This window comes from Rosa chinensis, chromosome 4, assembly GCF_002994745.2.
Source record: "Rosa chinensis cultivar Old Blush chromosome 4, RchiOBHm-V2, whole genome shotgun sequence".
NCBI classification, from domain to species: domain Eukaryota; kingdom Viridiplantae; phylum Streptophyta; class Magnoliopsida; order Rosales; family Rosaceae; genus Rosa; species Rosa chinensis.
This window is the reverse complement of record NC_037091.1, coordinates 1,537,136-1,565,103: the sequence shown is the minus strand read 5'-3', so window position 1 is coordinate 1,565,103 and position 27,968 is coordinate 1,537,136. Positions and strand designations below refer to the sequence as shown.

The following is a 27,968-nucleotide window of genomic DNA, read 5'->3' as shown; positions in this document are numbered from 1 at the left end:
ACCACAAATTAGTGAAATTCACACACAATCAACTAGCAGATTCATAATTTGGCTCGAAGATATACCATCGGTGGGATATTAGTTTTCTTGCATGTATTGTACGTTAATGAGGTGGAGTCGGAAAATACAATAGCTTGTGGTGGAGCACAGATTAGCTCCTGTCATCCTTGAATCTGATTGTCAAAAGCTTGTTTGAGCCATTCAGTATGGTAAGGATGATTTGCCAAGCATTGGACGAATTGTAGCTCTCAAAGTGTCCCTTCCTGGATCCACGTCTGTTCTTGCTCTCAGAGAATCGAATTCAGCAGCTCACACGCTAGCTAAATTGGCTCTGCAACCTCACATAAAGCTTAATTATCATTCTTTTTATTGCCATGGCGAATGCAATTATGTTGGTTCATCTTCCACTATAAGAAAACAAACTCCAAAGGATTGAGAGGGATTTTGGACTTTGAGCACTATTGTTTAATATATTATGCACTTTGGAAAATCTTCTGGCATAACAACAATACTAAGATTCCAAATTTGGCCACTAAATATTATAGTGAAGGAAAAATGATAACATACAAAACCAGTTAGCAGCGGCTCACAAATTCACAGAATTAGTGTTAACACAACAACTTCAGGAAAGGAACCTAGCCTCCACATCAAAACCAGTTAGTAGCGGCTCACAAATTCACAGAATTAGTGTTAACACAACAACTTCAGGAAAGGAACATAGCCTCCACAGCCTGAGGTCCAACAAATCTATATGACATTCATAATCCAATTAAAAATATACACATCCATACAACAACAGTTCAAGTACTTTGAATGAAGCACCTGCTTAAACAATTCCTTGACAAGAAAATTTATTGAGAACCTAATGCAAGATCGTGCCAACCATCTCCCTCAACTTTTCGAGTCTCCTGATCTGAACATTTGAGAAAAAGTATGGAAAAAGAAATAAGTAAAAATGATAAAATCTTTTCCAAAGTGCATAATATATTAAACAATAGTGCTCAAAGTCCAAAATCCCTCTCAATCCTTTGGAGTATGTTTTCTTATAGTGGAAGATGAACCAACATAATTGCATTCGCCACGGCAATAAAAAGAATGATAATTAAGCTATTCTTATCATTCATTTCCCTCCGAAATATTTCAAATGAGCAAGCCAAAAGTGATTCTCCTTATAGTTGCTGAACACGAGAATATCTTCACTTGCTATAGTATTGACTATATTTAAAGAGGAAGATACTTCAGCTAATAAAGCTTCCAAAGGATACAAGGCCACTAGGCCAGATATATATGGAATTTCAACGTATGTTTCTCCAGATGGTAATGGTATTGTTTTGAACAAAAAGTATAGTGCAGTAAAAGACATACTTGAATCCTCGGTGTCATCAGTCCTTATAACCAGCATTGGAGGCAGGGGAAGATCTGCAACAAACAAAATACTTTCAACAATTGAAGTAACATGATAAAGACTTTTTTGATTTAATGCATTTGCAGGTACAAAAAGGAAAAGCAAATTTGATACCGTCATCAGGAAGAGTGTCTTTCATCCATTCTTCATCCACAACATCTATTAGTATACCCAGGTTTAATTCAGCCATAATTTCTTTAAGCCAAAATCCAATCAAGAATTCTGTTCAATTTGAAGTTTATCGTTTGTATCTGGAAAAATGCAACACATCTGTTCAAATTAATAATTTCAATGTAAATATAGGCATCGCAATTTGTAGCATGAACAAAAAAAAACATAGTAAAAATTGGTTCCACAGGTGCTGCTTTCTAATAATAGCATCTCCAATGAACTGATGACATTCAATAACAATAACAATGATAACTAATAAGATAAAGAACCCAAACACAAAGAACAGTTATTTGTTGTCTAGGGTTGTGGTGAGCTTAAGATGGATACAAACTTTCAACGAATTTAGAACCTGAAGAAGCTCTATAGTTGCTGTATTTTTTCAAGACACGATGAGAGATAGAGAACAAAAGGGAAGAGGAAAGAGGACAATATGGGAGATTACAAGGCACTTTTTTCATTCATTACAACTCACAAAGGAGGAAGAGAGAGTGAGACAGTTTAGGACCAGTAGAGGATAAGAAAATTGAACACCCTAATCAATTATAAAACAGAAATAATAGAAGTACCTAATTCCAAATTTAATTAAAGAGGAAGAGAACCAGAAGTCCCCTAAAAATTTCTAGACTTAAAGTCTTAGATGAGGTGCTGAATTTCTGCAATGCAGTTAATATAGAGAATTGATACCGGCCGAAATATCCCTTCCTTTAGGTCAGAAGTTGACTTTCTCGCTTGAACTCCAGTTCCCAACTATGATCTTGAGTAGGTCCAAACACTATGGTGGCCAAATGTGATCGGTCATTGTAGTCTAAAAAATATGAAAACCCCATATCACATCTTTTACTCAAGCTCGTTCTGGAATTAGCTAAGGAGCATACGGCCAACATATATTTAAGTTAGGGAAGAGAAACCAAAGCAGCCAGAATACGCCAAATGGAGTATCCATTGACCTTTCCACCACTTTGACTTTGAGATGCAGCTGGGATAAGGGAAGAATACAACAAGGGCCTGTTTGCAATTTCAGAGCACCTCACAAGCTCAATCTTAGAATAAAAGAGAATGGAGGCTAACGAAGCTCACTGTCGAACCTTAATAGAATGAATGTGAGGTGCTCAACATTAGGTAACACTTTATTCATAAAAAAAGGAGAATGTACAGAACAAGATATCCACTAAGCTTAGAAATAGAGGTAAACCCTTTTTATTCTTCATTTCCAATCATCTTTATGTCAGTTCTAAACTCAAAGGAGACTCATTTATCATATATTCTTGGCATGGAAAATCCATTATGTGTTGCTACATTAGAAATAATTATTCCTTAAAGAAAGAGAACGTCCAGAAGAGGGGAGAAGAGATCTACTAAGCTTATAAACAGAGGTAAAGCCTTCTTATTCTTCATTTCTCTTCATCTGTATTTCGCCCTAAACTCAAAGAATCCATTGATCGCCATGGGGTTGCTATTGCCAACAACATCTCAAAACAAAGGGAGGCTCTTTGAACTCACTATCTCTTCTGAGTGTCTTTTGTTCAAAGTTTTTGTGAACTGCTCCTCCCATTAATCTCTCTTTTTAATGATATGCAAGATTGATACTTACCAAAACTCTAAGGCTAAACCTATCATCAACAAGACAAGAGGACCATATTGCTAGTCCAAAAACTTGATCTTTGAAGACTCTAAAACCCCATGCATCATTCTTTATTGATTTGGGACTTTTGCCAGAATGGTTAACGCTATAGGCTACTGTATCAAGTGCTTGAGTGGATCTTAAACACCCAATGCCCATAAATGAATGCCATTTGATACTCAAAACAGAGAGATTTTAACAGAAATGAAGGGTTAATAGCTTAAACACTCAATTCTTGAATACCTCGATCCGAGTACCGTAGCGGGTACCGGATAGCGTCCCCAATGTTTTAGAGGTTTACCACTTACTTCATTATAATTTTCAGAGGAAAAAAAAAAAGACCAAGAATCATCCTTGGCCTTGGTTAGTAAACCAAGTTGAGATTAGACAAGTCAAGTCAAGTAAGAATCTCATAGAAGTGTAAATGTAGAGAGAAAGAGGAAGCAAACCTTAAGAAACGCGAACGACCCACGGAATCCCGCTGCTTCAATTGTGAAAATAAGACGACGGCACAACTGTCGAGTCCATCTCTGACCATCACAAGGGAAGAGATGGATGACTGAGCAGTTGCACCCCAGTTCAGTTGTATATTTATATATATATTAAAAAAGTGATTATTCTTTTTTTTTTCTTTTAAAATAATTTCATTAAATCAATTAATGACTATAATATCTGATTTTCCTCTACCACCGTGATAAAAAATAAAATAAAATGATTAGTATTGTTTCGAATGGTATTTGGAGCTGTTACAACTCAACTTACAAACTCAGTTTGGCTATAACTATTATTTAAAGCATGGGAGGCAAATAAGTAAGCCACTTCATTGACAGATTTTTTTAAAAATAATCAGGAATTGAATTTATTTATTTAGTTCAATTATAATGACTATAACTATAAATTTTCTCGAAGTTTTGATCAAGGTGTCAATTCATAAAAACGTTGTTAAGAGGGCAATTAAATAATACATAATAACACACTCGTAGTCGGCCCATCAAGATCAAGTTACTGTATACTCTAAAAATAATTTTCTACAGACTGTGAACTTATGGTATAGAAGAATTTCGGAAAAAGAGCTCCGAGAATAGAGGGACGAAAATTAGGGTTTTGGAAACGCACAGAAGCGACTGTTGCCTGTCCGGCGGCGTCCCAGCATCGACCATAGGTCCAGGCCTCATCGATGAGTGGAGGATGTTGCCGGACGGGATTGTGGGGGCTTGGGGTTCCAATTTTTGGTATCCGGTTCGACCTTCTTGGTCGTGTATGATTTTTCGTCCCTCTCAGGCGGCGGTGCAGGCGGGCAGGATGGATGGTTGGCGATCGACGCAGGCTTGGAGCAAGTGGTCAGAGGCTGGATCGTGGCGGCGGTTTTCCATGGATCGTACAGCGCTGACTATATCTCCGGGGTTGGTCGATCGAAGGAGAGTACAAGGGTGTCGAACTTTCAGGCGGAAGGACGAAGCCGGGCGACAAGGCACGGCGAGTTTCTCTCTGATTCTCGGTGTGGGCTCATCGAGATCTGGCTTTACGCCTGGATCTGGCCGACAAAAGTTGAGGTTGGTGTGGCTTGCTGCGTGGTTGGAGTTTTTCCGGCGGTGCGAGTTCGACGGGAAGGATTTATGGGGGTGGTCTGCAGGCGGGTCATCTGAAGAGGAGGAAGATGGTCGCGGCGGCTGGTTTTTGATTTTGTTTAAAGTAGTTTTCTTGGTCAAGATTTCAATTAGGGGTTTGGTTAGGTTTTTCTGGTTTTTAGCATGTCCCTACTCTGTTGAGCTAGGGTTGGGTCAAATTGAGGTGCCATGGATGTGGTGTTTTTCCTGGGGACGAATTGGTTTATTGTTGGTTTTGTCTTATGGTCAATGTGCTGACGAGCGATCCTTGCACGTGGTCTGGCATTTTTGGGACACGGTGTGGAAAAGGGCGTTGGTTGTTTTAGCGGTTGTCTATGAGGTGGAATCGATATTCTCGGGATTCTCGGTAGCCCGAGTCGTTGGGCGGTATTGGTGGTTAGGGGTTGGGCTCTTTCAGCTCATGGAAGTCATTTATGGTGACGGACCCGTAACTGGTTTAGGTTTTAGGGAGGAGAGTGGGGAATTCTTGTCCACCACCGGTCATTCCCGTGTTATGTAACTTCGTTTCATTTTAATAAAGGATCTTATTCTCAAAAAAAAAAAAAAGATCAAGTTACTGTCTATAGACCCTAAGAACTTAAAATCTTTATTCCCAAAACGATTTATAGAGATATCGATTCCACTACTTTTTTCAAGAGAGAAGCACTGAGCCACACTCCCCATCATTTCAGTGTAGGAAAACCTCTTAACTGATTCTTTAGCCTCAATTGTCTCATTTACTTCATTGAATTTACTTTATTGCACACATTTTACATGTTCAATTGCTTAGCATCATAGCATGTATTCAAAAGTAGATCAATAGGTTATAGCATGTAGACATCAAAAAGGTGCTGAAATACTTGGAGGTAGGTAGAACAATACCTCGAGAAATCAGCTTTTTGTTATGCATGAACATTTTTATCATAGGCTCATAGAACTAAATCATGGATCAAAATGAAAACCACCATCCTCGTCTCTTCCCTCATCAACCCAATTTGCACCAAACCATCCCCTACCTCGACCAAATGAAAAAATAGACGCCCTACAGAGATCACATATCTTTGTCGAAGAGGACACTACTAGTTTTCCTTTCTGGAATTTAGGGCCCATCATTGAATTTTGCTTCAACACCGGGCCCTGCGTTGGCGGGTATTGCCTTGACCGCCACTAGTTTGATTGAAGCTAAAGACTAATATCGCTAATGCTGAATTTATATATACTCTCAACACAGAATGATATAAGGTCTGGTTTTCCTCTTCTCTGGCTTCGTTTCTTACTGGTGAAGTCGTGAAACTTCCTTCTTTTCCATCGGCTAGCCATTTATGTTCTACTCCTGTATGCTACAACACCTTTTCTCTTGATTCAGCTTGGTTTGTCTTTTCTTATAATTCTTTTGGTGCTGTAATTCCTTTTTCTTTTTTTTTTGGTACTGTATTGTCATTTTGCTAAATTTATGTTTACAGTGGAGATGTTCTAGATTCAGTTTCTGAACCTAGATGATTGGGTACCTATTCAAACAGTTGAAGTGCATATTCTTTTCACGTCCTCCTTTTCTTTATGGTCCTTTCTACTGGAAGTCTCTTGACTCTTCTTTGGTTAGCTGCGTCCTTCTTTTCTAATCTTTGAGTCTCAAAATATTAGCTAAACACCATGGGAGGTTGGAATCTCATTCATTTGGTAGGCTTCATACTTTTGTCTGTTCTCCTTTTATCTGAAACCTGCCTGGCGGCTAGTGTTCAAAATTTTGGGAAAATTAGTCCGGGGTTTCAAGGAACTCAGCTGAGTTGGATCGACTATAATGGGTTGTTTCTCTTGTCGAACCAATCCGATTTTGCTTTTGGCTTCGTCACCACTCCTCAAGATGTCACTTTGTTCCTGCTTTGTATTGTCCACATGGACAGCATGAATATAGTATGGACTGCAAATAGGGGCTCCCCAGTTTCTAATTCTGATAAATTTGTGTTTGATAACAAGGGTAGTTTGTCTTTGCAAAAAAATGGGAGTGTGGTTTGGTCTGTAGATATTGGTGGCAAAGCAGTTACTGCAATGGAGTTGCGGGACTCGGGAAATTTGGTTTTGCTTGGGGATGACAATGGAGTAGTTTGGCAGAGTTTTAGTCATCCAACTGATACTCTTTTATGGAACCAGGAGTTTCAGGAAGGAATGAAACTTCAAAGCGAACCAAGCTCCAACAATGTGACCTACATTCTTGAAATCAAGTCCGGCGACTTGATTCTTTCTGCAGGTTTCCAAACACCACAGCCTTATTGGTCCATGGGGAAGGAAAGCCGTAAAACAATCAACACAGATGGTGGGGCAGTCACTTCGGCATCTATCAGTGCAAATTCATGGAAGTTCTATGATAGTTCCAAAGTGCTACTATGGCAATTCATTTTCTCATCCAATGTTGATGTTAATGCCACATGGATTGCAGTTTTGGGAAATGATGGATTTATTTCCTTTTCCAATCTTCAGAATGGAGATTCAAATGGTCCTTCAACGGCGAAAATACCAGGGGACCCATGCAGCACCCCCGAACCTTGTAATCCATATTTTGAATGTTTCAGCAACAACAATTGCCTGTGCCCTTCAGGTCTTAGCTCCCATGCGAATTGCAAGTCGGGGATTGTCACCTCATGTTCAAAGGGTTCTACAATGCTTACAACTGCCGGTGATGGGCTCTATTATTTTGCATTGGATTTTGTTTCACCCTCTTCAAGAACTCACTTGGAGGGTTGCAAAAGCTCTTGCCTTAGTAATTGCTCATGTGTTGCTTTGTTCTATCAAAACAGTACAAGAAATTGTTATATGTTTGACAGGATAGGCAGCTTCCAAAAGTCCGACAAGGGCTTTGTTTCTTATGTTAAAGTGTCGAGTGATGGAGGCAGCGGAAGCAAGAAACACTTCCCTTATATTGTGATTGCTGTTTCGACAGTAGTTGTTATCTGTGGCCTACTCTTTGCAGGATACCGATACTACCAGAGGAAGAGAGATGCCCCACTATCTCCTGAAGATACTTCAGAAGAGGATAATTTCTTGGAAAATTTAACTGGTATGCCCATCCGTTTCAGTTACAAGAATCTACAAACTGCAACGAATAACTTCTCAAAGAAGCTTGGGCAAGGAGGTTTTGGATCAGTTTATGAAGGAGTTCTTCCAGATGGAACCCGACTGGCTGTGAAGAAGTTGGAAGGAATTGGTCAGGGGCAGAAAGAGTTCCGAGCTGAAGTAACCACCATTGGCTGTATCCGTCATTTTCACTTGGTCCGGCTCAAAGGATTCTGTGTGGAAGGAAGCCATCGACTTCTTGCTTATGAATACATGGGAAATGGTTCCCTGGATAAATGGATTTTCAAGAAAACAAATGAAGAATGCTTATTGGATTGGGAGAAAAGGTTCAACATAGCAGTGGGTACTGCCAAAGGACTAGCTTATCTCCATGAAGATTGTGATTCAAAGATTATTCACTGTGACATAAAGCCTCAAAACGTGCTCCTCGACAACAATTACCATGCCAAAGTCGCAGATTTCGGTTTGGCAAAGCTAATGACCAAGGAGCAGAGCCATGTTTTCACAACACTTAGAGGAACTCGGGGTTACCTTGCGCCAGAGTGGATCACAAACCGCGCTATATCGGAGAAGAGTGATGTGTATAGCTATGGAATGCTGTTGCTAGAGATTATCGGTGGGAGAAAGAACTATGACCGATCAGAAAGTTCTGAAAAATCTCAATTTCCATCCTATGCCTTCAAGATGCTAGAAGAAGGCAAAATGAAGGACATTGTCGACTCCAAGCTGAAGATAGATGATGCCGATGAGAGGGTTTCTACCGCGATTATTGTTGCATTGTGGTGTATACAGCAAGACATGTCTCTGAGGCCGTCGATGGCCAAGGTTGTCCAAATCTTTGAAGGGGTCTGTCCTGTTCCTCAGCCTCCAACTTCCTTAGCAATGATTTCTTCAACAATGACTTCCTCCGGACCAACGTGCTGCAACAGTAATGCATATTTGTCTGCAGAGCATCTTTCTGGACCAAGATGAACATTTGCTGAACACGAGAAGAGAATTTCTTGAAGCCATTGATGGCATTTCTAAAGTGCATGCATTTTCATTTCCCCAATTTCTATTTGGTAATGGACTTTTTTCTTCTAGAAACTTTGGGATTATATGTATACTGAAATTGGGTAGATTCAGTTTCTGAACCTTGATCCTGTGAATCTGTGATTAGCTACCTCATATTTTTTTTTTCACACCCTCCTTTTCTGGTGTGAAGAATTCTAGTCTATTCTTTGGTTGGTTGTGCTGTCTTCTTCAATCTTTGATTTTCAGAATCTTAGCTGAATACTGGTTCTTAGAGTAGCTATGGGAGACTTCATATTGTTGTCTGTTCTCCTCTAGTAGGAAACATGCCTGGCTAGTGTTAGAAATTTTGGGAAATTTAGTCCGGGGTTTCAAGGGGCTCAGATGAATTGGTTTGACAATGATGGGTTGTTTCTCGTCTAATCAATCCGATTTTGCTTTTGGCTTTGTCACCACTCACTTTGTTCCTGCTTTGTATTGTCTACGTGGACAGCAGGAATATAGTATGGACTGCAAATAGGGGTTCCCCAGTTTCTAATTCTGATAAATTTGTGTTTGATGATAAGGGTGTAGTGTGTCGTTGCAAAAGGGTGGAAGTGTGGTTTGGTCTATAGATACTGGTGGCAAAACAGTTACTGCAACGGAGTTGCAGGACTCGGGAAATTTGGTTCTGCTTGGGGATGACAATGGAGTAGTTTGGTAGAGTTCTAGTCATCCAACTGATACTCTATTATGGAACCAGGAGTCTCAGGAAGGAATGAAACTTCAAAGCGAACCAATCTCCAACAATGTGACCTACAGGTCTTAGCTCCCATGCGAATTGCAAGTCGGGGAGTGTCACCTCATGTTCAAAGGGTTCTACAATGCTTACAACTGCTGGTGATGGGCTCTATTATTTTGCATTGGGATTTGTTTCACCCTCTTCAGGAACTTACTTGGAGGGTTGCAAAAGCTCTTGCCTTGGTAATTGTTCATGTGTTGCTTTGTTCTATCAAAACAGTAGAAGAAATTGTTTTATTCAAGTGCCAATGTCATTTAATTTTGCACATCAATACTCCATTAAATATCCAGAGGAAATAAGTCAGATGTGGAAGGCTTTCATGGGATAGATGTTAAATGGCCAGAATCACACTAATCCCCTTGAAATAAAATGAAAGTAATCTTCTAATGTCACAGTACACAAAGGATCTGTACTCAAACACACTTTTTGCTCACAAATGTACTCAGATGTCACAGAGAAATATCAAATTGATACATATTGATACATATCCGATGACATAACAGAGGTACTTGTTACATCTTCAATTGCAACACAAAAACAAACTCTAACCTCAGTCTTGAGTTATATGTCTCCATCAATTCAATCATGTTCAATTGATAGCTGACAACTGCGTCTACAGAACACTTAATAGACAAATGTACTGATATGAGAAGCAAGCTTAGATATTTCATCATCAACCTTAAAACCTACACAATCTCTCATATCCAAAAGCACTAGCTCTTTGCACCTCAGCAGTAAGCTGATGAGATCTTTTTGATCAACGTCACACTTCCTAAAGCTCAAGTACTTTATTTTAGGCAGCAATGCGGTAATCGAGCGTGTCCCATATTTACATATCTGGGAATTCGACACGCGCAAATCTACAACATTCTTGCAGTGAATGCTGATCTGTACCAGAAGTGCAACATGATTAAATCTCTGGTTGCCGTAGCGGTGGCAACTGCTTTCCAATGACAATGTCTCCAAATTTGTACAATTCGTAATCAGTTCCAGAACTGCAAGGGAGTACTTTGAAAGGATTGAGAACTTGTAGTCACACGATAGAGACAAAAACTTAAGTCCAGGACACCTGCAACCGACAGTAGTATACCATGAAGTATTTGTGGGGGAAATGGAAACTTACTTCATGGAAAGATGCAATCTACAAAGAATACATGTTTGGTTCGGAGAAAACTTACACATCTGAAACAGACGTAAGAACTTCTTCTGTGGAGTTTTGAGGTAGCTTAAGAACAGTAGCAAGTCCGTTGCCGCGCTTGATGACAACCTTTATAATACCACCGATTGAGAAACGACCGCTGTCAATTTGATATTCATGCATGAATCTGTCATAGAAAGCACCAAAACTCTGAGGTTTGGACTCATTGTCCGCAGAGGAAGCATCATATTTGATATTCTCATCTTCGTCAACAGCATTATGATCAATGTCTGGAAAAATGAGAGATTGCCAGCACGATGGATTGTGGCTTGCTCTATGCCATGACTTGCACACAAATGGGACATCATAGAGCAGTTCCTCCATTCCAAGTCTTCCAAACACGTTTAGTAAACAGTCAGGGTTTAACTCGTCCCATCGTCGTTGTGTATCCATCTATAAAAGAAATGAAATGCAGAGACAAAGCCATCAACACACACCACCCAAGTGTACAAAAACAAACACACTTCTTGCTGATTGTGTATATTATGCGCATCAATATACAATATACACATATATTTTACTGATAAAATGCGCCCCTAATCTGACAAAAATCGAAAAGAATACTAGGACGAACGTCAACAATCAGATTAAGACTCCAGAATCGATCAAATACACTGCATTTTAACACACATTACTATATTTTGCTGAAGATTCTGCATCCCTTCTAACTATGATGCAGGTCTACCCAGAAATCAGAAAGCAAAACTGAATGTACTAGAAAACCAAAAACAACAAATTCGAACCATTTAGCAAATCAAATTGACACTCCAATCCCATCTTCAGTCAATGAACAGTAACAGAGCTCAATAAATGAAAGCTTTCAAGTAACAGCATCAGCAGAATATCATACAAACCAATATAGAGTGTTCAAAAATGAAAGCTTTGCGAAGCCTTGAAGCCATAAAAGCCTCAATAAACCCCTACAAAATCCCCGAAGTGAAATCCAAAATAGAAAAAAACAATGTCGCATATTCGATTCCAAATTCGAAAAAAAAAAAAAAAAGAAGCCCGGAACTACTCTAACCTGAGTCTGAAACTTTTGGAAGGTAAAACTGGCGACCGATATGAAGCTCTGAAGATGGAAGCAATCACACAAGGGCTGTCTCTCTCTCTCTCTCTCTCTCTCTCTCTCTCTCTCTCTCACTGTTGCTGCTGAAGGAGACCGTGTTTATACTTTATAGAACTACAGAACGCATCCGAAACGACGCCGCTTTCCACGGGTAAAGTGAAAAAGGGTAAAAAGCAAAGCGACGTCGGTTTGTTTTTACAGTGATAAGGACTTTTCGGTAAAACCACGGTAACCGAAATTTCAGTTCTCTTTCTCTCCAACTCTCCTTGAACCACAATCAGATCCTCTCTCTCTCTCTCTCTATCTCACCCTCATGGATTCGCTCGCACGATTCGTCTGCTTCTATCTGCTCACAGTTTCCTCCTTCTTCTTCTTCTCGCAAGCTAGGGTTCGTCTCTTTCTGTGTATCTGTATATGTATATCTATCGATGTGATGTTGTTGTTGTTGATCTGAGAATTGGTTCGATTTTGATCCAGGCCCAAGGTACTGCTTCCGTCTTCTTTATCGATAGCTCCACTCATCAATTTCTTCGCAGCAACGATGTAGTCGAGGTAATCATTCCACCAGCTGATGCCGTTGCTTCTCTTCTACCTGTTTGTTTTCGCCAATTTTGATTCTTTTCATCGAATTTCCACTTAATGCACTTGTTAAGCTAGATAGGATTAGAACCAGGCTGAATCTCCTACAAATTCAATCGTATTCATCGATCTGTTTCCGATTTTGCTCCTAATTGGGACTGTTTTAGCATTTGATGTGTTTATTTCATGTTGCAAGAAGTAGCTTTTTTCGCAATCTATATTAGTGTTTTTAGTTTGTTTGCTAAGATTAGATGCTTTTACTTTCACAGCCTGACTCAATGTCGCTGCCGGAAGTCAGTGCCGCCGTGTCTGTCTTGCTTGGATTTGCGCCGCCTGCTTCACTCTCAGCTGCTGGTTCATCTAAGGTGCTTTAACTCCTTCTCTAGTTGCTTATCGTAACCTTACTCCAAGGTCTAACTCGTGATATTTTCTTATTGTTTTTGGTAGTTAAATGAGGTTCTTGAGCCCAATCCATTTAATAGACCTCGCGCTGTTTTCGTGCTCGAAGTCAGAGGAATTGCTGGTATTTACACTTAGGCCTATTAACCTGACTCTATTGGTCTGCTATGTTGTCTTATGTTGTGCACTTAATAACTAGATGGATGTCTTATATATGCAGATCCTACTCTTGTTGTCAAACAAAATTCCATGTTTAAAAGTGCTTATGAAACCAAGATTGACCTTGGCTTGAAGAAAGTTGAGATTGAGCTTCCTGGTATGTGATCCTTTTCTAGGTTTATAAATTGGCAAACAAATGCTTAGACATTACCATTCCTCATCTGGAATTACATTAGTTTGTTCTCAATGTGTATTACTGCAGATGAAAGTGAAGTATCTGTGTTTTCTTTGGATGAGCAATCAGCAGACTATAATGACAATGAAATCAGCAATTTTGTAAGTCATGCATCGAGTTTTTCTTCATTGTCTCGTTTGTCCATTTTGTCCATCTCTTCCATAACCTCAGTTTTCTCCTGTTTACATGAAAATGAACTTATTCTTCCACTTTAATTTAATTTGCTTTTAGGCCTCTTGGATGGGCGGATCATATGTTCCTGATACATTGGAAGCGCTAAACGGAGAGTTGGCCATCCCCTTGGCCAATGGTGATCAGTTGAAGCTTCATATGTCCAAGGTACTTTTAGCAGTCAGTATCATATGGTCTAGTGTTTGATTATATCTACATACATATGCCAATCAACTTGACCTCATATATTGGAGGGTTGAATTTTATATGTATACAGGAAGCAGACAGAAAATTCATTACTAGCCATTTGGCGCTCATCCACAATTTTAGAAGGGCAATGGAGTTGCATGAAGATTTGTTGCATAGTATCCACAGCCCAGCTGAGCTATTAACAGGCAGTTTTGATGGCATCAAGGTGTTGCTTTCTTCTATTGTTTTATTTATTGTAACTTCAAAGTTTAGAACGCATGGTAGCAAATGTTCTGCAAAGTGCTTGTTGGTAGAAGTGAAACTTATATACTCTATAGCTTAGTAGTTTAAGAGTTTAGATAAGGACAATGTTATTTGTGACCTGCGTGAATTATGTCGAAGTATTAAGTGACTAGGGTGCTGTTGTTGTGTGCATATGTATACATTTAGTTATCGTGAGGATCATAACATAAGGAAGTACAACCCGGCATTAGCCCGTTATCTTTAAATCCAATAATAATTATACAAGGGAGTACTTTTTAACCATCATTAACAACTCCCCCACCTGCAGCTAGATTAGTCAGAAGAAAACAAATAGAAGCAGATCACGGTAAAAATCAATAGCAATCCACTAGCCAAACTTCAGAAGCGAGAATTATGATCAGCAGAGCAGACGTTCTAGCTTGGATGTTTCCTGTTTGCTTAAATTTCCGAATAATTTGGAATTTACATCATCTTTATCTATTGCCACTTAGCATGCCTGAAACTTCATCAAGTTGAGTTAAAGTCCTTGAAAAGACATTCCAGAGAGTATTGATTTTTTATCTTTAGCTTCAAGTAATGGTAGGGATTGAAGAAGGTATAGATTTTGTGAGCAATAGTCAAGGTGCTTTATTCTCTGTCTCTTTTAGCTTGAAACTGTTTCCCACAAGTTTTTGGACTGGATGAGAAGTGTAGGAACCTTGAGGCTCTGAGATTCTTGTTTTACTCATTTTAGCATGCTAATGATTAAGTCGCCCCATTTTCAACCCTATCACATGATATGGAAGTAGGTTGGATGCTCAAGATTGAGTTAATACTCATGGTATTATCAGGAGGAGGCATCTCTCCACTGGTCTCTTATTTTGCAAAACAGAGGCTCAGAGTACTGATAGTCTTTTTCTCCATATTTTACGTGTCTTTGGTGCATGTGCAGACATGAGCAGCCACTCGCACACACTTGCATCATAAGTATATGCACTTTCCATTTTCTTTATTTTATTTGGATAGGGCATGTTTTAGTGTATTTTCTTATGACTACTATTTCATAGCTTGATAAATAGTTTATAACATTATGATAGGTTTTAGAAGAGCAGTATGGATCTGACGGTGTTGCTCAACATGGAATGGAAGTGCTAGTTGCTGTAATGACTAAGATATTTGATTTACTCGAACATGCATACAAAGGTAATATACATTTTTATTTTGGGTAGGTATTGTCTGATTTTATGCTTTCTGGCGTTATGATTTTTAGATTTTCCTATGCCTGGGAAAGAAAAGTCTTCACTCTTGATGTTACGTAACAGTCTTCACTTATTAAAATTTGTGTAACTATTGCTTCTCGAAGTTAAAATTTCTTTGTACTGTATATTGAATATTGTCGAGTAACTGTATTTTCTTTCTTTAATATATTGGTTGAAGCTTTTCTCCTTTGTCATTGAATGTGACAGTAAATTGACAATTTGGCAGGTCAAATTGTTGGAGCTATCCTCTTTGATGGAGTAGCACCTGTTGAATCAGGGAAGATGTTGAATGTGGTGTTTACCAGTCGACCATCTGCTCGTTGGCTGGCAGAAACAAAGACCCCAACAAATACAACTGTTGTGGAAGTGCTATTGGTTAGAAAAACAATTGCTTGGATCACAGGAATTATCCTTCTCATTGCAACTCTCTTAGGGGTAAGTTATAGTAACAGCCAAAGAAGACAAAGGGAAAATAAGAATGAGTATAAATGATCCATGACCATTTGTCTATCATACTTGACTTGACTTGCGTCAATAAAAATGCAAAAGTAAGGCGAAAATTCTCATACTGATTCTACTGGAAGCATCTTTATTGACTTAATATTCTCATACTGATTCTACTGGAAGCATCTTTATTGACTTAATAGATGTAAGGATTTGCTGTTAGGTAAAAATTGAGAAGTTCAGATCTTTGTCAAATCAATATAATCAAATATCTTTTGTACACTAGGCTGTAAGGTTGATCTTTGGATTTTCAATATGTTCATAACTGATCCTGTATTTTTAATAAGAGTAAATGTTTGGCTGTCGGGGATGAAATGCAGTTAACTAGTGGTTAAGGATTTTTGCTTTTGTGTAGGTATACTTCCTTCTGAATATGCCAATCACCAGGGATACGTTACTGTACTCTAATGTCAAGCTGGACTAGGCATGAAAGGAGATATTAATCCATGCGTGTTTGTGGCAGAAGAGGCCAAGGTTGCCACTGTACCTAATATGATGTTTTCTTATAGAAGTCTTCAGATATGTATCCTGTTAACATTGTTGCTGGGATGCTTTGATTCCATGATATTGAACAGGTTTCTCTAGCTAATCAGAGGGTCTCATTTATGCATTAGTGGCGTGAATTGGGAAATGGGTTCATGGAACGGTTACTCAGTTATCATCTCAGGGTTTCTTTTATGTAAAGCATGCTTTGGGCTACGGCACTAGGAATTTTGAGAAGATTCAACTCATGTATTTGGTGGACTTAAATCTAGATTTGGACATGTATTGTATCTATCTCGGTTCTTAATAAACACACTGATTCAATATTATGATGATAATTTTCTGCCCTTTGCTGCCCCTCATGTTCTTAAAGCTGCCCTCCCACTTTCCGAATCAAACAGGGAACAAGAATTTACTTCCGACTTCTGCAAGTTTGAACAGTAATGAGAAGAAAAAAATGTATGTGCCCGCGCGCTGAAATGATAATGAGAACATTGAATGTCACTCAGAAACAAAGGCAAATAAAGCCCAATTTCTCAGTTAAGGGTCAAATTGAGTGAACTACTTATCTTAGCAAGTTGGCATGCATCAATTAATCTCTAATCACCACATTAATCGAATTATATGGTGCAAGAATGATCTGAGCACGATAATTATAAAAATTTATTAACAATTACTTGAAACGCTATCCACTTGTAACCATAAAACTTTCTGTAAAGCTCAGCCTCATCACTGTATTCGGAAGACTCTTTAAGACTCAACGAACAAATAAGCCTAATGTTATGAATTAAATTCGCTGAGATTCATTGCAACTAAATTTGTTGACCATTGATAATATAACAATGAATTAATTATATATTACTACCACTACCATAAATGTAATATTTTCGTTGACGTACCCTAACAATTAAACAATCTTTGAAAACCAAAGTAATTAAATCATGTTACCATTACCATAACTCTTCCTTCACATACCATCTTTCTTCATCGAGGAACTAAGCATGGCTTTCACCACTGGATGTTATATATTCTTATTGTTACTTACAATTTTGTTCTTCCAATTCATGAGCATGTGCACCGGAGAAGTCCCATTTCCCAAGCAGAAACTTCCGACAGAGAAGGTGATCTCGGTCTCCATATGTTGCCCCCTCACGGCTCGTATCAGTACGATTTTCGATTCTCCACCGCAATCTACTGTAATTGGAAGTGGGACAGCGTATTTCATAAATTCAATATCTTCATACAATCCCGTGAGAAGCCAGAATGCACAGCAACTAGATGTACTGTTTCATGGAGTATATTACCTAGTGGCCCATGCCAGTTTAACCAAGGCACCAAGAAGTATGACTATTGATTTAAATGGAATTGATTAAACATCATACAGGTGGTTGCTCATCATCCGTTTCTTTTCTTTGTTGATGAGTTTTCATGTTCAATGTTCAATAAAGAGAAAATATCATATTTAAAACAGTATCTTCTTAGTTTTTCTTGTTGAATTTTCAATAAATAACAGTTAATGTTACAACTAAGAATGCACAACATGCCAACAGTTTGTCCGTGAGATCACATTATTTCAATTACTGGATAAAAATTATTAAACTTATAGCTATATTTTAGATTCGTAGTTATTTGAACTTAAAATATACCTTACATTGTTGAAGATGTTCAAAAGATATTTTACACTAAAAGGTAAATTAATAAAGTTGGAATGGTCGACAAAAATGAGAGATTTACTGTTCTTTAACCTTGAAATAATTGTATTGTTGCATATAATGTATATAAACTTTTCTTTATCCTATAAATATAATAAATTGTTTACTCCCAATGATGATTAGGCTTTTATTTAATATATGTGTGTATGCGCGCGCGTTTAGGGTTCATGGCTTTTCTTTACAAGGCCGGCCCTGAGGGCTGCTGCTTGAGGCCACCCCTCTCAAGCGGGCCTCCGCTAGTTTTTTTTTTTTTTTTTAACCTTACATATATATGTTGTATAATTATATATAGTTCTTTCCTCATATTAACCTATGTAGCCGTGCTAGTGCAGTGGCAACATACTTCTGCTGTTGAGCACCAAGGTTCGAAACACAATGACCTCTTTTTTTTGTCTTTCTCAATTAGTTTCTTTGTAATAAAACGTTTTTTGTTCATTCTTTTTCCAGCTTCTATGGAAAGAATATATTGGAATTGAATACTAATATATTTGCCCTTTGTTTTTCATTTGTTTCTTTTGTAGTTAAATATATTTTGTTCTTTTTTGAATTTTTTCAACTTCTAACAGAAAAATTACTTTAGAATTAAACACCTTTTTTTTATAAAAAAAATACTATTAATGTAGGGGTATAATTTATATATATAATTTGTTCTATTATATAATTTTTTTATGTGAGGCCACATTTTATTTATTCGTCTCAGGCCTCTAAAATGTCAGGACCGGCCCTGTTTCTTTATCCTAACTTTTCTTTAATCTTGTATATACATATAGAAATTTAATGTATATAAAATTTTCTTTATCCTATAAATATAATAAATCTTTACCCCTAATGGTGATTAGGCTTTTATTTGATATATATGTGTGTGGGTGCGCGCACGTGTGTATTAAAAGGTTAATCATCATCATTTCCTATATATACACTTTTCTCTATCCTATTTTCGTAACAGCTTAACTGGATGTAAAAATAAGTTCTGAGCCTCTTAAATTTATATACTTTCGGCCAAAAAAATAAATAACGATGAAGATTGGACTTTCATTTAATATATATATATATAAACATACTAACAAGGTCTAAAAAATTTTTTGGGTCTCAGTCAGCTGCCTCTTGAGTCTCGCCTCAGGTGTGTGTGTTTTAATGTGAGATGATGTAATGTGATGGATTCACAAAGAAAATGCTTAATTTAGGCTCAAGAGGTTAAAGGAAAATTGTCATCATGTGTCCTCTCGTCCTCAGTTACCATGGCTGAATTTTTATCAAAGTAGTAATTGATTATAGGCTCAAACATATACCACTGAAACATACAAAATGAAAAATAAGAGTAGAATTGGAAAGGTTTTTTACAATGATAGATACAAAATGGTTGATCTCTTGATGGTGTTCAACACAATTCACGACCATGAGAAAAAATCAGACGTGTTGCAGATAGGATCTAGTTGTCTATATTCAGTTGTCATACGACCCTCCTCCAATATCCCAGCAAAGATAGACTGAACCTCGACATCATTATCAAAATGCATATCCAACTCAGGCATAGTAACTTCACCTTAAAGCATCTTCACAACTTCGATCATTGCAGGTCTTTGCTCGTGTGATCTACTAATACAGAGTAGAGCACTATTTGATTGCACTAATCACTTCGTATTTTCTGTAGTTTTCACTGCAACTTGGATCCACCAACAGCAGTAGGTTTTCCTTTTTCTTAAATCATGAGCCTACAACATTAAGCAAAAATTAGCAATAGATGCAACATCCAACAAGACAAAGAAGAAAAATAACCAAATAAATAAATCTAATGAATATCTAACCCAACATATATACAAGGCCTTCACCTATTGAAAAATCTGTAAGCCTCTTTCTAGATATCAGCTTTAATGCAAGTATTCCAAAATTGTAATTATCAATCTCATCATTGAATTGACCGTGCAAAACAAACTCTGGTATGTACCCACTACACAAAAAAAAAAAGATCGAGAAGAGCAACAAAATAGTTCAAATATCTTCTCTAGAACCATTTTACTGTTTTCATATCGTATTTTAGAATGCGTCTACCATTGTAACTATAAATGATCGAGCATACTATATTTAACAAAAAATAGAAACGAGCATTTGTTGGTGAAGACTCCTTCCAGATATGAGCTCTAGTGCAAGTAGTCCAAAGTCCAAACTATTATTATCAATCTTATGATCTTATCATCGAGTTGACTGTGCAAAACAAGCTATGGTGCCATGTACCCACTACACACAAAAGACTAAATAATTTCATAAGTTAGAGCAACATAAATAGTTCAAATATCTTCTCTGGAACCATTGTGCTATTTTCATATTCGTATATTTTACAATGCATCAACCATTAGTCTTACAATGATCGGTCATACTATTGTTATCAATAAATGGAAATGTATTGTAAAACATAAAGTCAGAGAGTTTGAGAGAAGAGAGAAATGACACAGAGAACGGGATGTCTTTCTATTCATCTCACCATGAGGTTTATATAGGACTACCTCATGTATACAAAAAGATAAGTATTAATGATTACACCAATCACTCATCTAATTACAGATCAATCAATTGCTAATTATATTTTGTTGATTACCAATCAATCTAAATTGGTGTAAATCATGCAACACTAATTGCTATAATATGAATAGCCACATTAATATTTACAACAAAATGAGCATTTGTCTATTTACATAACAGATTGAATGGTATGATATAATTTTTTTTTCTCTATCCTATTTTTACACCATATATATATATATATATATATATATTAAATAAAAGATCAATCACCCTTAAGGAGAAAAAGATTAATTATATTTATAGGATAAAGAAAAGTATATACACATTATATGCAACAATACAACTATCCAAAGGTCATAGAAAATTAAATCTCTCCTTATGTCTACCATTCAAACTTTATTAATTTGACTTTTGGTGTAGAATATTTTTTAGGCATCTTCAACAATGTAAGCTAGATTTTAAGTTTTTTTTTAATGAATGGAGGTCAGCCCTTTATTGATAAACAAAAGAAACTTACCTCAAACAAACATCAGCTGCAATAGCAGCTTGAAGAAAAGAAGGTGTAGAAAAGAAGAAAAAATATTGGGGCTCACTGCATGCATGAGTAGCAAGGATATGGGCTACCATATTAGCATTCCTACCCTTGTATGTGATATGAATATCGGTGTTTGCAGCCAAAAGTGCTGCCAAGTCGTCGTACAAGCTAGATTTTGAGTTAAAATAACTAAAAAGTGAAATATAACTATAAATTTAACAATTTTTCTCCAGCAATACTATTTATTTCAAATATTTTATCAAATCATAGATTTCCATCTGGATAAAGGGCAAAGAAAATAGGAGATAGAAATATAACCATTCAAAATTCGTAACTAAATACACAGCTACCCATTTTACAAAAAGTTATATTTAACTTTGCTTTAAGTGCTCTGTTGGAGATGATCTTAGCTTATTCTTTATAGTTCTAATTTTGAATATTTTTCACTTATTCTTTGAAATTTTGGTTTGGAACATCTCATGCCTTATTATTCGAAGATAAATATTTTAGATATTATGTTGTGTTTGCTATTCATTGTTGGATTTTAAGTTTATGGATTTATTTTCAAAAAATTCTTATGAAAGAAAAATTGAATGCATACTGTGATTAGAGGTCGAACTTTTAAAGTTCGACTCAAGGCTAAAAATCTCAAGTTTGGCCCTGGTCCAAAGTTGGGGATTTTTGCTTTAAAGTCCTTGTCAAACAGTATGTTTGCAACCTTGATGTCCCCGTGTACCACTTTCAGTGGTGACCCCTCATGGAGAAAAGCTAAACCTTTTGCCACATCCACACATATTTTCTGCCTTGCATGCCAATCATGTTTCAATTGATCGTTTCCTAGACCTGCCAATTTACAAATTAGTTTTAGCAATCAAATTATGTATAGAATTACAACATCGACTATAATTTACTTCTATCTTATTATGCTTAGAGTACCCCAACAGCTTTCCCATATTTTGATTTTTCTCTACTTTAAGGAAAAATGAGCTTCTTTTGCTCCAATAGATTCCCTATAACTATCTCTATTTTAGGGAAAGTCAGGAAAGTGAAAACCAAATTTCCTATATTTGCAGTAATCTCTAAAATTTTAAGGAAGAATATGGAGATTTTAGAGATTGCTGTAAAATAGAGAATCTGTTGGAGTTGGAGAAGAAAAAGATACTAAAACTTTGACTTTTGTTTCCCTATTATATGGAAATTATAGGAAAGCTGTTAGAGTTATTCTTACCAAACTAATGATAATCATGGTTGTCGTTCTCCATGAACTCATATACCAAGAAAAGCTCATTTTCTTCGGATTCAAATTTGCTCACCACTTTTATTTTGTGGTGATATCACCACCCTATTAAAACTTGTCACGTCATATAGAATTAATTGAAATTATTTTTTAATAAAACATCATGATTAACCATAATTGTGTTTTATAACACATGACAGTTTTGTATTGAGTGGTGGTATCACCACCAAAGTATTGGTGGTGAGTAAATTTAAATCCCAAATTAATGTTGTTCTCTAGATAATTTAATGTTGCATTGGAACTTTTTAATTTTGCAATGCAACGCACCATTCACATAACCTAATTTAATGTTGTTCTCTAGATAATCTGCCTCCCAAATTAATAGCCCTCTAAACCTTCTCAACCGTATAATCAGGGGCGGATCCAGCCACAGGCTGGGTAGGGCTCAAGCCCCACCGGGCTTTTTGTGCCTGAAAAAAATATTAGGTATATAGCCTTGTTTTTTTTTTTTGTTTGGGAACTACTCCTCTCCTTCCAAATCCACAATATCCATTTTCCTTGAAGCTGCCAAGCTGGGGTCTATATCTGCAAACGTTGATCAATCTAGAACATCTGAAGCTGGAAGATCTTTGAGTCTCAATGCAGCCATAGCTGGTGCACGAGCAGCTGCTAAACAGTTCTCCAAAAAAGCTCAAACTTTCCCAACTACCTCCGTAAATGATGTAGCCAAATCTGTGACAGTTCCAATCAAGAGTGAATCTTTTGAACTGGGTAGAGCAATGACCGGTAATTTCAGTGAGAGCAATGACCGGTAAGAAGTCCAAGCCCCACCAAACTTGGAATCCTGGATCCGCCCCTGCGTATAATAACGAAAATGACGCATGATAGTAGTGAAGCAACTACACCTATAATAAATATATTTTTTTAGAACAACATTCGACATATTACATAAAACTGAACTTAATGCATGTATATATACCTAAAAAAATATTAACCTTTTTTGCATGTGATCACTCATAGAGGACAAATATCTCCTTGGGGTATTGATGCAAGTTCTCACTGTAAAGGGGTCGCTGGCAAATTGAACACCACGATGTCCTCTAGTGTCTCCACAAGAGGCTATGTAAATCGCATGCATTCCTCGCACTGCATGAACTATCGTCGATCTCCTAGTTAACGACGATAGGAAAGCGAGTAATGGTGTTTACTGTTTAGATGGTCTAGACTATAGGTGGGAGAGAATCGTAAGTGATTATTTTTTAGGATGAATCCATAACTGCATGGATATATATCGTAGTACCACTGGGTGTTGTTCTGCAACATGCCTACCATGATAGTCAAGTTTCGCGATGCCTTTAAAAAAGATAGGTAGCAGTAGCCAAATCCATAACATGTGGTGTGTACCCGAAACTCATGCGGGTCATGGTCACACATAAAGTTTCAAATGCTAGTCTAGTGGGTAGTCCCATGTAATGTATCTAAATTGACTTCTAGATTAGGTTTAAGAGAAGAAGTGAAGACATTTTTCCACTTCTTCCGCTTTCTGGTTATAAGTAAATATTCTTATGACAGTTACAGGCAGCGCAGTTAGTTAGTAATGAGTGCGTTTTTGTTTCCTGACTTTCATATTAGGCTGTGGATTATCATTTTTGACTCTCCCATACTTATATCCTGTACTTGTATCTCAATTGCATATAAATGCAATTCATTATCTCTTCTAAAAAAAAAAAATAAGGCGCCAGGTAAATCCAAGTTTCAAAAAACTGCTTCTGTGCGATATCCGACACCGTATAATGTGTTCTTGGTCTGTGATATGCTGAAATATGGAGGCAACTGTAACTAGATTAATGTATTTTCGGTTTCTTGAGAATGACCATGACACGTCCGAATTACACACTTTGTCGAGTTACACCTTCCAAAATGTGAAACTCACTAGCCTCAAGTACTATGCTGATGACCAGGAAACCCCACAAATATGGTACTGAGGGTCCTGTATCACTAGCCTCATATGGGTTAAGAAACTCATGCAACGATAACACCCTCTAGTCATACCAAGAACACCTTCTATTTATCAAGAAAGAAAACCTAATATTTGTGGTTTAGTTTGGTTTAGGTCCTTTAGGAGTAGTCCATAGAGCCCCATCCTTTTTCAAGAGCCTTTTTTCGTAGTTGATTTTAATTTTTCTATTTAATATTAATAAAGCAACGAGATACTTTTGAATCAAATTTTGAGGGGATTTTTTTTTTCCTCGGGTTAATTTTGGAATATTACATTTTCTTTTGTGATTGATAGTTTGTGATGTGACTAGCTAATAGCTTTGTGTCTCATAAATTATTTTGTAAGAGTTGGCTTCAACATGAGATGTATTCATGTTACAACCAAGTTGCCATGTAGTAACTACAAAAGTTCGAAATAACATCTTCAAGATTTACCTATAATTCTATTGATTTTATGTAGTAATTACATTGATATACTAGTGGGATATCATTTATGTGAACAATTCTTTGAAAACTTATGTGGTTCAAAATATTTAAAATATATCAATCACCTAATCAATTTTTATTGTTGGTCTTTGGAATATATGGTTTGTAGTTGTGTACACACACACTTAAAATTTGTGAAATTATTTGTAATAGATGAAAAAATATAGCATTAATATTACGCCACATTTAATAAAAATATTTTTTATACTTTAACAAAAATTTACATGTATATTGACAACTCCATATTAATTAACTAGCTTCATTAACTACACAAATATAACACCAATATTACGCGACATTTAATGAAATACTTTTTATTTCTTCACCAAAAGGTACATGTATATCAAAAACTCACTGCACCATAAACTCTCATTCATTGTGCATGAAAAATGCTATGTATGCCCAAACTATAATAGGTTTAAGGCTTTTTATAGCATTTTAGAAAATGCTATATAAAAAAACTCCACTTCCATAATATTTACGACACGCTATCGTCTATAATACAATAGCATTTATAATAGCATTTATAAAATGTTATTGTCTATGCTTCAATAGCATATGTGAAATGCTATCTTAATTTAATCCTTCAATAGCATTTACAAAATGCTGTTTCTATAAAATATCACATTTCAACTATTTAGTAGCATTTTGGAATGTTACTATATATATATTCTTAAAGCTTTTAGGAATGTATGAAAAGTTCTTTTCACTTTTTAGTAAGAGGAGTTTTAAATACACACCCCTATTTTCTTAATACACATCCCATACTTAATACACTACCTATCTAATTTTTCATTCTAATATTTGACTAGATACACAACCCAAAGTATCTAAAATACCCTTACTTTTTTTAATCCTATTATTTGACTATATTAAGGCAATTATTTAATATAATTATTATATATTAGTGTATTGACATTTCGTAATTTTTTTTTTTTTTTACATACTTTGTTCTATTTTTTGCTGGAAATTTTGGCTTGTCCTAGCTCCATTACGACATCAATCAATTGAAATTTGAAAATATAAACTTTCAAACATTAATTTGGAAGTCCTTCAAAATTCACACTTTCAATATGGTCTGTAAGGTGAACATGTATACATATTCAATATGGTCTGCAAGATTAAAACTAAAAACTGATAGGAAAAAAAAACAAAATGTTATACAAATTCAATAAATAAATATAAGTTGAACAGTTAGCTAATAAACCCAACAGTACGTTTCTAACAATTCAGTCATCACCAAGATGCATTGTTTCTTCTTTGCTAGATATAGTGGCATCACCAAGTTGAACAATTTCATCAGTAAGTTCATTGTCATCGTCAAGTTGCACTGTTTCTGAGGATATATTAGTCACTCTTTCAGGATGTGGCAATTGATCATATTGTTGGAAACGGTCTTGATATTTCAAGTACAAACTTTTAGCTTTATCATCTGCATGGTAAATCCAATTTGGTGTAACCGGTGGCAATGGGTGCCCAGGCAATAAACATATCTGTGTTGAAAAAAAGAAGAAGTTTCATTAGTCACATAAAATTATATATATGAAATTTACCAGCAAATTGATCTATGTTACTCCTCACCTGAACAAAATGATCGTTGTTCACAAATCCAAGGCCAATCTCACGTAAATTTGCTTCCATTGGTTTTCCCTCGCTGTATTCACGTAATGGGAGAAATGTGAAGCACTGACCATCTGATAAGTTGACAACCACTACTCCATAACAAGTTGCAATCAAATGCCCCATGTCTGGTAGATCCATCCATTTCCGTTTAGGTGCAATATTGGACGCAGAATGGTTAATTCGTTTACAAAGTTTGTCCACAGCACTTTGTCCTCCATAAAGAGCTTCGTAAAGCTCAGGCGTGCCTTTTAGCTCATTTAGCAAATCAATTCGCACTTTACGCCAATGTTTTCTACCAAATCCCAAAGCCGATGCCACAACTCTAAAACCACAATTACCATCATTTTCGACATCCATTGAACCGATAATATATGGCCGCATGCCAAATATGAACTGTGTTGTATACTTCTGAGTTAGCTCAAACCTCATATCCTTCTGAGCCAGCTTATCTTCCTGTGAAAAGATAATACTATACATAAAACAACTAGTAAATTATCCATAAAGTTCAAGTACATATTACTAAAAGCATATTTGTACCGTACCTTACTTTTCTCTGAGTGGTCATTACTTGTCTTCGTATTTGACTTACGTGAGACTTTTTGAACACTTGGAAGAGGCGAATGGGTCTCACGCTCAGACAACAATGTATTTATAATTTCAAATCCGGATGGCAAACGACGAGTGCCACTGTCTTCCTTACTTGGACGCCCTTTGGTCTTTCTCTTTTCAGCTGGCTCCCTAAGTAAAGTAGAGGTCGGATTTATCAGCTCATCAATCTTCACTAAGATTTGACGTCTTGTATCCTCATTTTGTTCTTCAGCCCATTCTGCCAATCGTTCTAATTGTTCTTTTAAAGGAACCTTTTCGTGCACTTTCGAGTCTTCCACTATTGCCCCGATCTCTAACTTTCTCCAGTGGTGATGCACAGATGTAATTGGTATGGGACTGTCACAATGCTTATATTCAGCTATCTCATGCGCACATGGTAACCCATGTGTTTTACATATGGCACAATTACATGATGCAAGTTCCGATGTAATATCATCAGCCCTATGTAATCCAAAAAAAAAAAATCCTACTATCAGACCTAAACACAACCTCGCATTGTATAAATTTATCTCCATAGAAGGTTGCCAACATAATAAATCTAAAATTCAATGAGTGCTTACTTGTTCGCTTCATAGACGATCTTGTTCAATGCCGCAATGGACACAAATCCTATCAACTCTCTCAAGTATGCATGCTTAAACTCATGTTGCACAAAACATCGACTTTTTTCAAATGAAGCCTTAACTTCAGTATGATGTAAACACAATAATGAGTGGATGTGCTCCCATGATACATTGAAGTCAAGTTGGGAAGATCTAAGTTCTCGCTTGAGCTTTGCATGTGCACTCTCGGCCCTGATCAAGAAATAAATTGATTAAGTAAAAAAGTTAATTAAGAATAACAAAGTTGAAATGAGGCAATGTATAAATATTACCGATTCGAAGTCTTTGCACCAAGATGCATGTAGTTGTTTGTCCATGCTGCAATGAACATTTCCTTATACTTGTTCAACCAATTGGTCTTCAAATAATTTATCTCCTCAGGAAATGCAAAGTATTTTGATTCAAAAGCTGTAAGGCTATGTACATACTCGTCCTCAGTGCTACAATCCACCAAGCTGTGCCAATCATTATTAAATGCTTCCCACCCTTCTTT

General features: G+C 36.7%; 5 protein-coding genes and 1 long non-coding RNA gene across 10 annotated transcripts; 2 read left to right on the top strand and 4 right to left on the bottom strand.

Annotated features, from left to right (window-relative positions):
• Positions 1-21: 21 nt before the first annotated feature.
• Positions 22-3,768, bottom strand: LOC112200794 (anaphase-promoting complex subunit 13). 4 transcript variants are annotated; one of them, XM_040517891.1, is made up of 4 exons: positions 3,647-3,768; positions 1,520-1,656; positions 1,366-1,419; positions 22-913 (listed from the first exon to the last, which is right to left on the bottom strand). In XM_040517891.1, the coding sequence occupies exons 2-4, from the start codon at positions 1,593-1,595 to the stop codon at positions 852-854; spliced, it is 192 nt and encodes a 63-aa protein (XP_040373825.1). In that variant the 5' UTR covers positions 1,596-1,656; positions 3,647-3,768; the 3' UTR covers positions 22-851. The 4 variants fall into 4 exon arrangements, with proteins under 4 accessions (XP_040373825.1, XP_040373822.1, XP_040373823.1 ...); XM_040517888.1 differs by lacking the exon at positions 22-913 and adding an exon at positions 920-1,215; XM_040517889.1 differs by lacking the exon at positions 22-913 and adding an exon at positions 920-1,215 and having other exon boundaries at positions 1,520-1,662; positions 3,648-3,754.
• A 2,034-nt stretch (positions 3,769-5,802) lies between these two features.
• Positions 5,803-9,966, top strand: LOC112196128 (G-type lectin S-receptor-like serine/threonine-protein kinase SD2-5). The gene has a single exon (XM_024336430.2). It carries the CDS (start codon positions 6,455-6,457, stop codon positions 8,843-8,845), a length of 2,391 nt encoding a protein of 796 aa, XP_024192198.1. The 5' UTR covers positions 5,803-6,454; the 3' UTR covers positions 8,846-9,966.
• A 105-nt stretch (positions 9,967-10,071) lies between these two features.
• LOC112196129 (F-box protein FBW2) lies at positions 10,072-11,978 on the bottom strand. The gene is made up of 4 exons (XM_024336432.2): positions 11,936-11,978; positions 11,888-11,901; positions 10,844-11,256; positions 10,072-10,734 (listed from the first exon to the last, which is right to left on the bottom strand). Exons 3-4 carry the CDS (start codon positions 11,254-11,256, stop codon positions 10,290-10,292), a joined length of 858 nt encoding a protein of 285 aa, XP_024192200.1. The 5' UTR covers positions 11,888-11,901; positions 11,936-11,978; the 3' UTR covers positions 10,072-10,289.
• A 182-nt stretch (positions 11,979-12,160) lies between these two features.
• Positions 12,161-16,510, top strand: LOC112200772. Of its 2 annotated transcripts, XR_002936446.2 has the most exons (12): positions 12,161-12,320; positions 12,410-12,484; positions 12,781-12,876; positions 12,959-13,034; positions 13,131-13,226; positions 13,332-13,405; positions 13,536-13,643; positions 13,753-13,890; positions 15,005-15,110; positions 15,393-15,601; positions 16,026-16,144; positions 16,246-16,510. XR_002936446.2 is itself a non-coding variant. In XM_024341790.2 (11 exons), exons 1-11 carry the CDS (start codon positions 12,246-12,248, stop codon positions 16,092-16,094), a joined length of 1,122 nt encoding a protein of 373 aa, XP_024197558.1. In that variant the 5' UTR covers positions 12,161-12,245; the 3' UTR covers positions 16,095-16,510. The 2 variants fall into 2 exon arrangements, 1 of the variants encoding a protein (XP_024197558.1); XM_024341790.2 differs by having other exon boundaries at positions 16,026-16,510.
• Positions 16,511-25,870: 9,360 nt separating this feature from the next.
• LOC112197200 lies at positions 25,871-26,829 on the bottom strand. The gene is made up of 3 exons (XM_040518130.1): positions 26,812-26,829; positions 26,223-26,717; positions 25,871-26,134 (listed from the first exon to the last, which is right to left on the bottom strand). Exons 1-3 carry the CDS (start codon positions 26,827-26,829, stop codon positions 25,871-25,873), a joined length of 777 nt encoding a protein of 258 aa, XP_040374064.1.
• Positions 26,830-27,253: 424 nt separating this feature from the next.
• On the bottom strand, positions 27,254-27,765 carry LOC121052715. The gene is made up of 3 exons (XR_005809875.1): positions 27,748-27,765; positions 27,434-27,667; positions 27,254-27,314 (listed from the first exon to the last, which is right to left on the bottom strand). It is a non-coding gene; the product is annotated as an uncharacterized LOC121052715 (long non-coding RNA).
• Between the last annotated feature and the right edge of the window lie 203 nt (positions 27,766-27,968).

Coding starts and splice junctions, on each gene's coding strand:
- LOC112200772 (XM_024341790.2), top strand. CDS start 12,246: ATGGATTCGCTCGCACGATTCGTCTGCTTCTATCTGCTCACAGTTTCC. Junction 13,227..13,331: donor AGTTGAGATTGAGCTTCCTG/GTATGTGATCCT, acceptor GTATTACTGCAG/ATGAAAGTGAAGTATCTGTG. Junction 13,891..15,004: donor GCAGTTTTGATGGCATCAAG/GTGTTGCTTTCT, acceptor ACATTATGATAG/GTTTTAGAAGAGCAGTATGG.
- LOC112200794 (XM_040517888.1), bottom strand. CDS start 1,595: ATGGCTGAATTAAACCTGGGTATACTAATAGATGTTGTGGATGAAGAA. Junction 1,420..1,519: donor AGACACTCTTCCTGATGACG/GTATCAAATTTG, acceptor TGTTTGTTGCAG/ATCTTCCCCTGCCTCCAATG. Junction 1,216..1,365: donor TGATGACACCGAGGATTCAA/GTATGTCTTTTA, acceptor CTTTAAATATAG/TCAATACTATAGCAAGTGAA.
- LOC112196128 (XM_024336430.2), top strand. CDS start 6,455: ATGGGAGGTTGGAATCTCATTCATTTGGTAGGCTTCATACTTTTGTCT.
- LOC112196129 (XM_024336432.2), bottom strand. CDS start 11,256: ATGGATACACAACGACGATGGGACGAGTTAAACCCTGACTGTTTACTA. Junction 10,735..10,843: donor CTTACGTCTGTTTCAGATGT/GTAAGTTTTCTC, acceptor TGTCGGTTGCAG/GTGTCCTGGACTTAAGTTTT.
- LOC112197200 (XM_040518130.1), bottom strand. Junction 26,135..26,222: donor ACAACGATCATTTTGTTCAG/GTGAGGAGTAAC, acceptor TTTTCAACACAG/ATATGTTTATTGCCTGGGCA.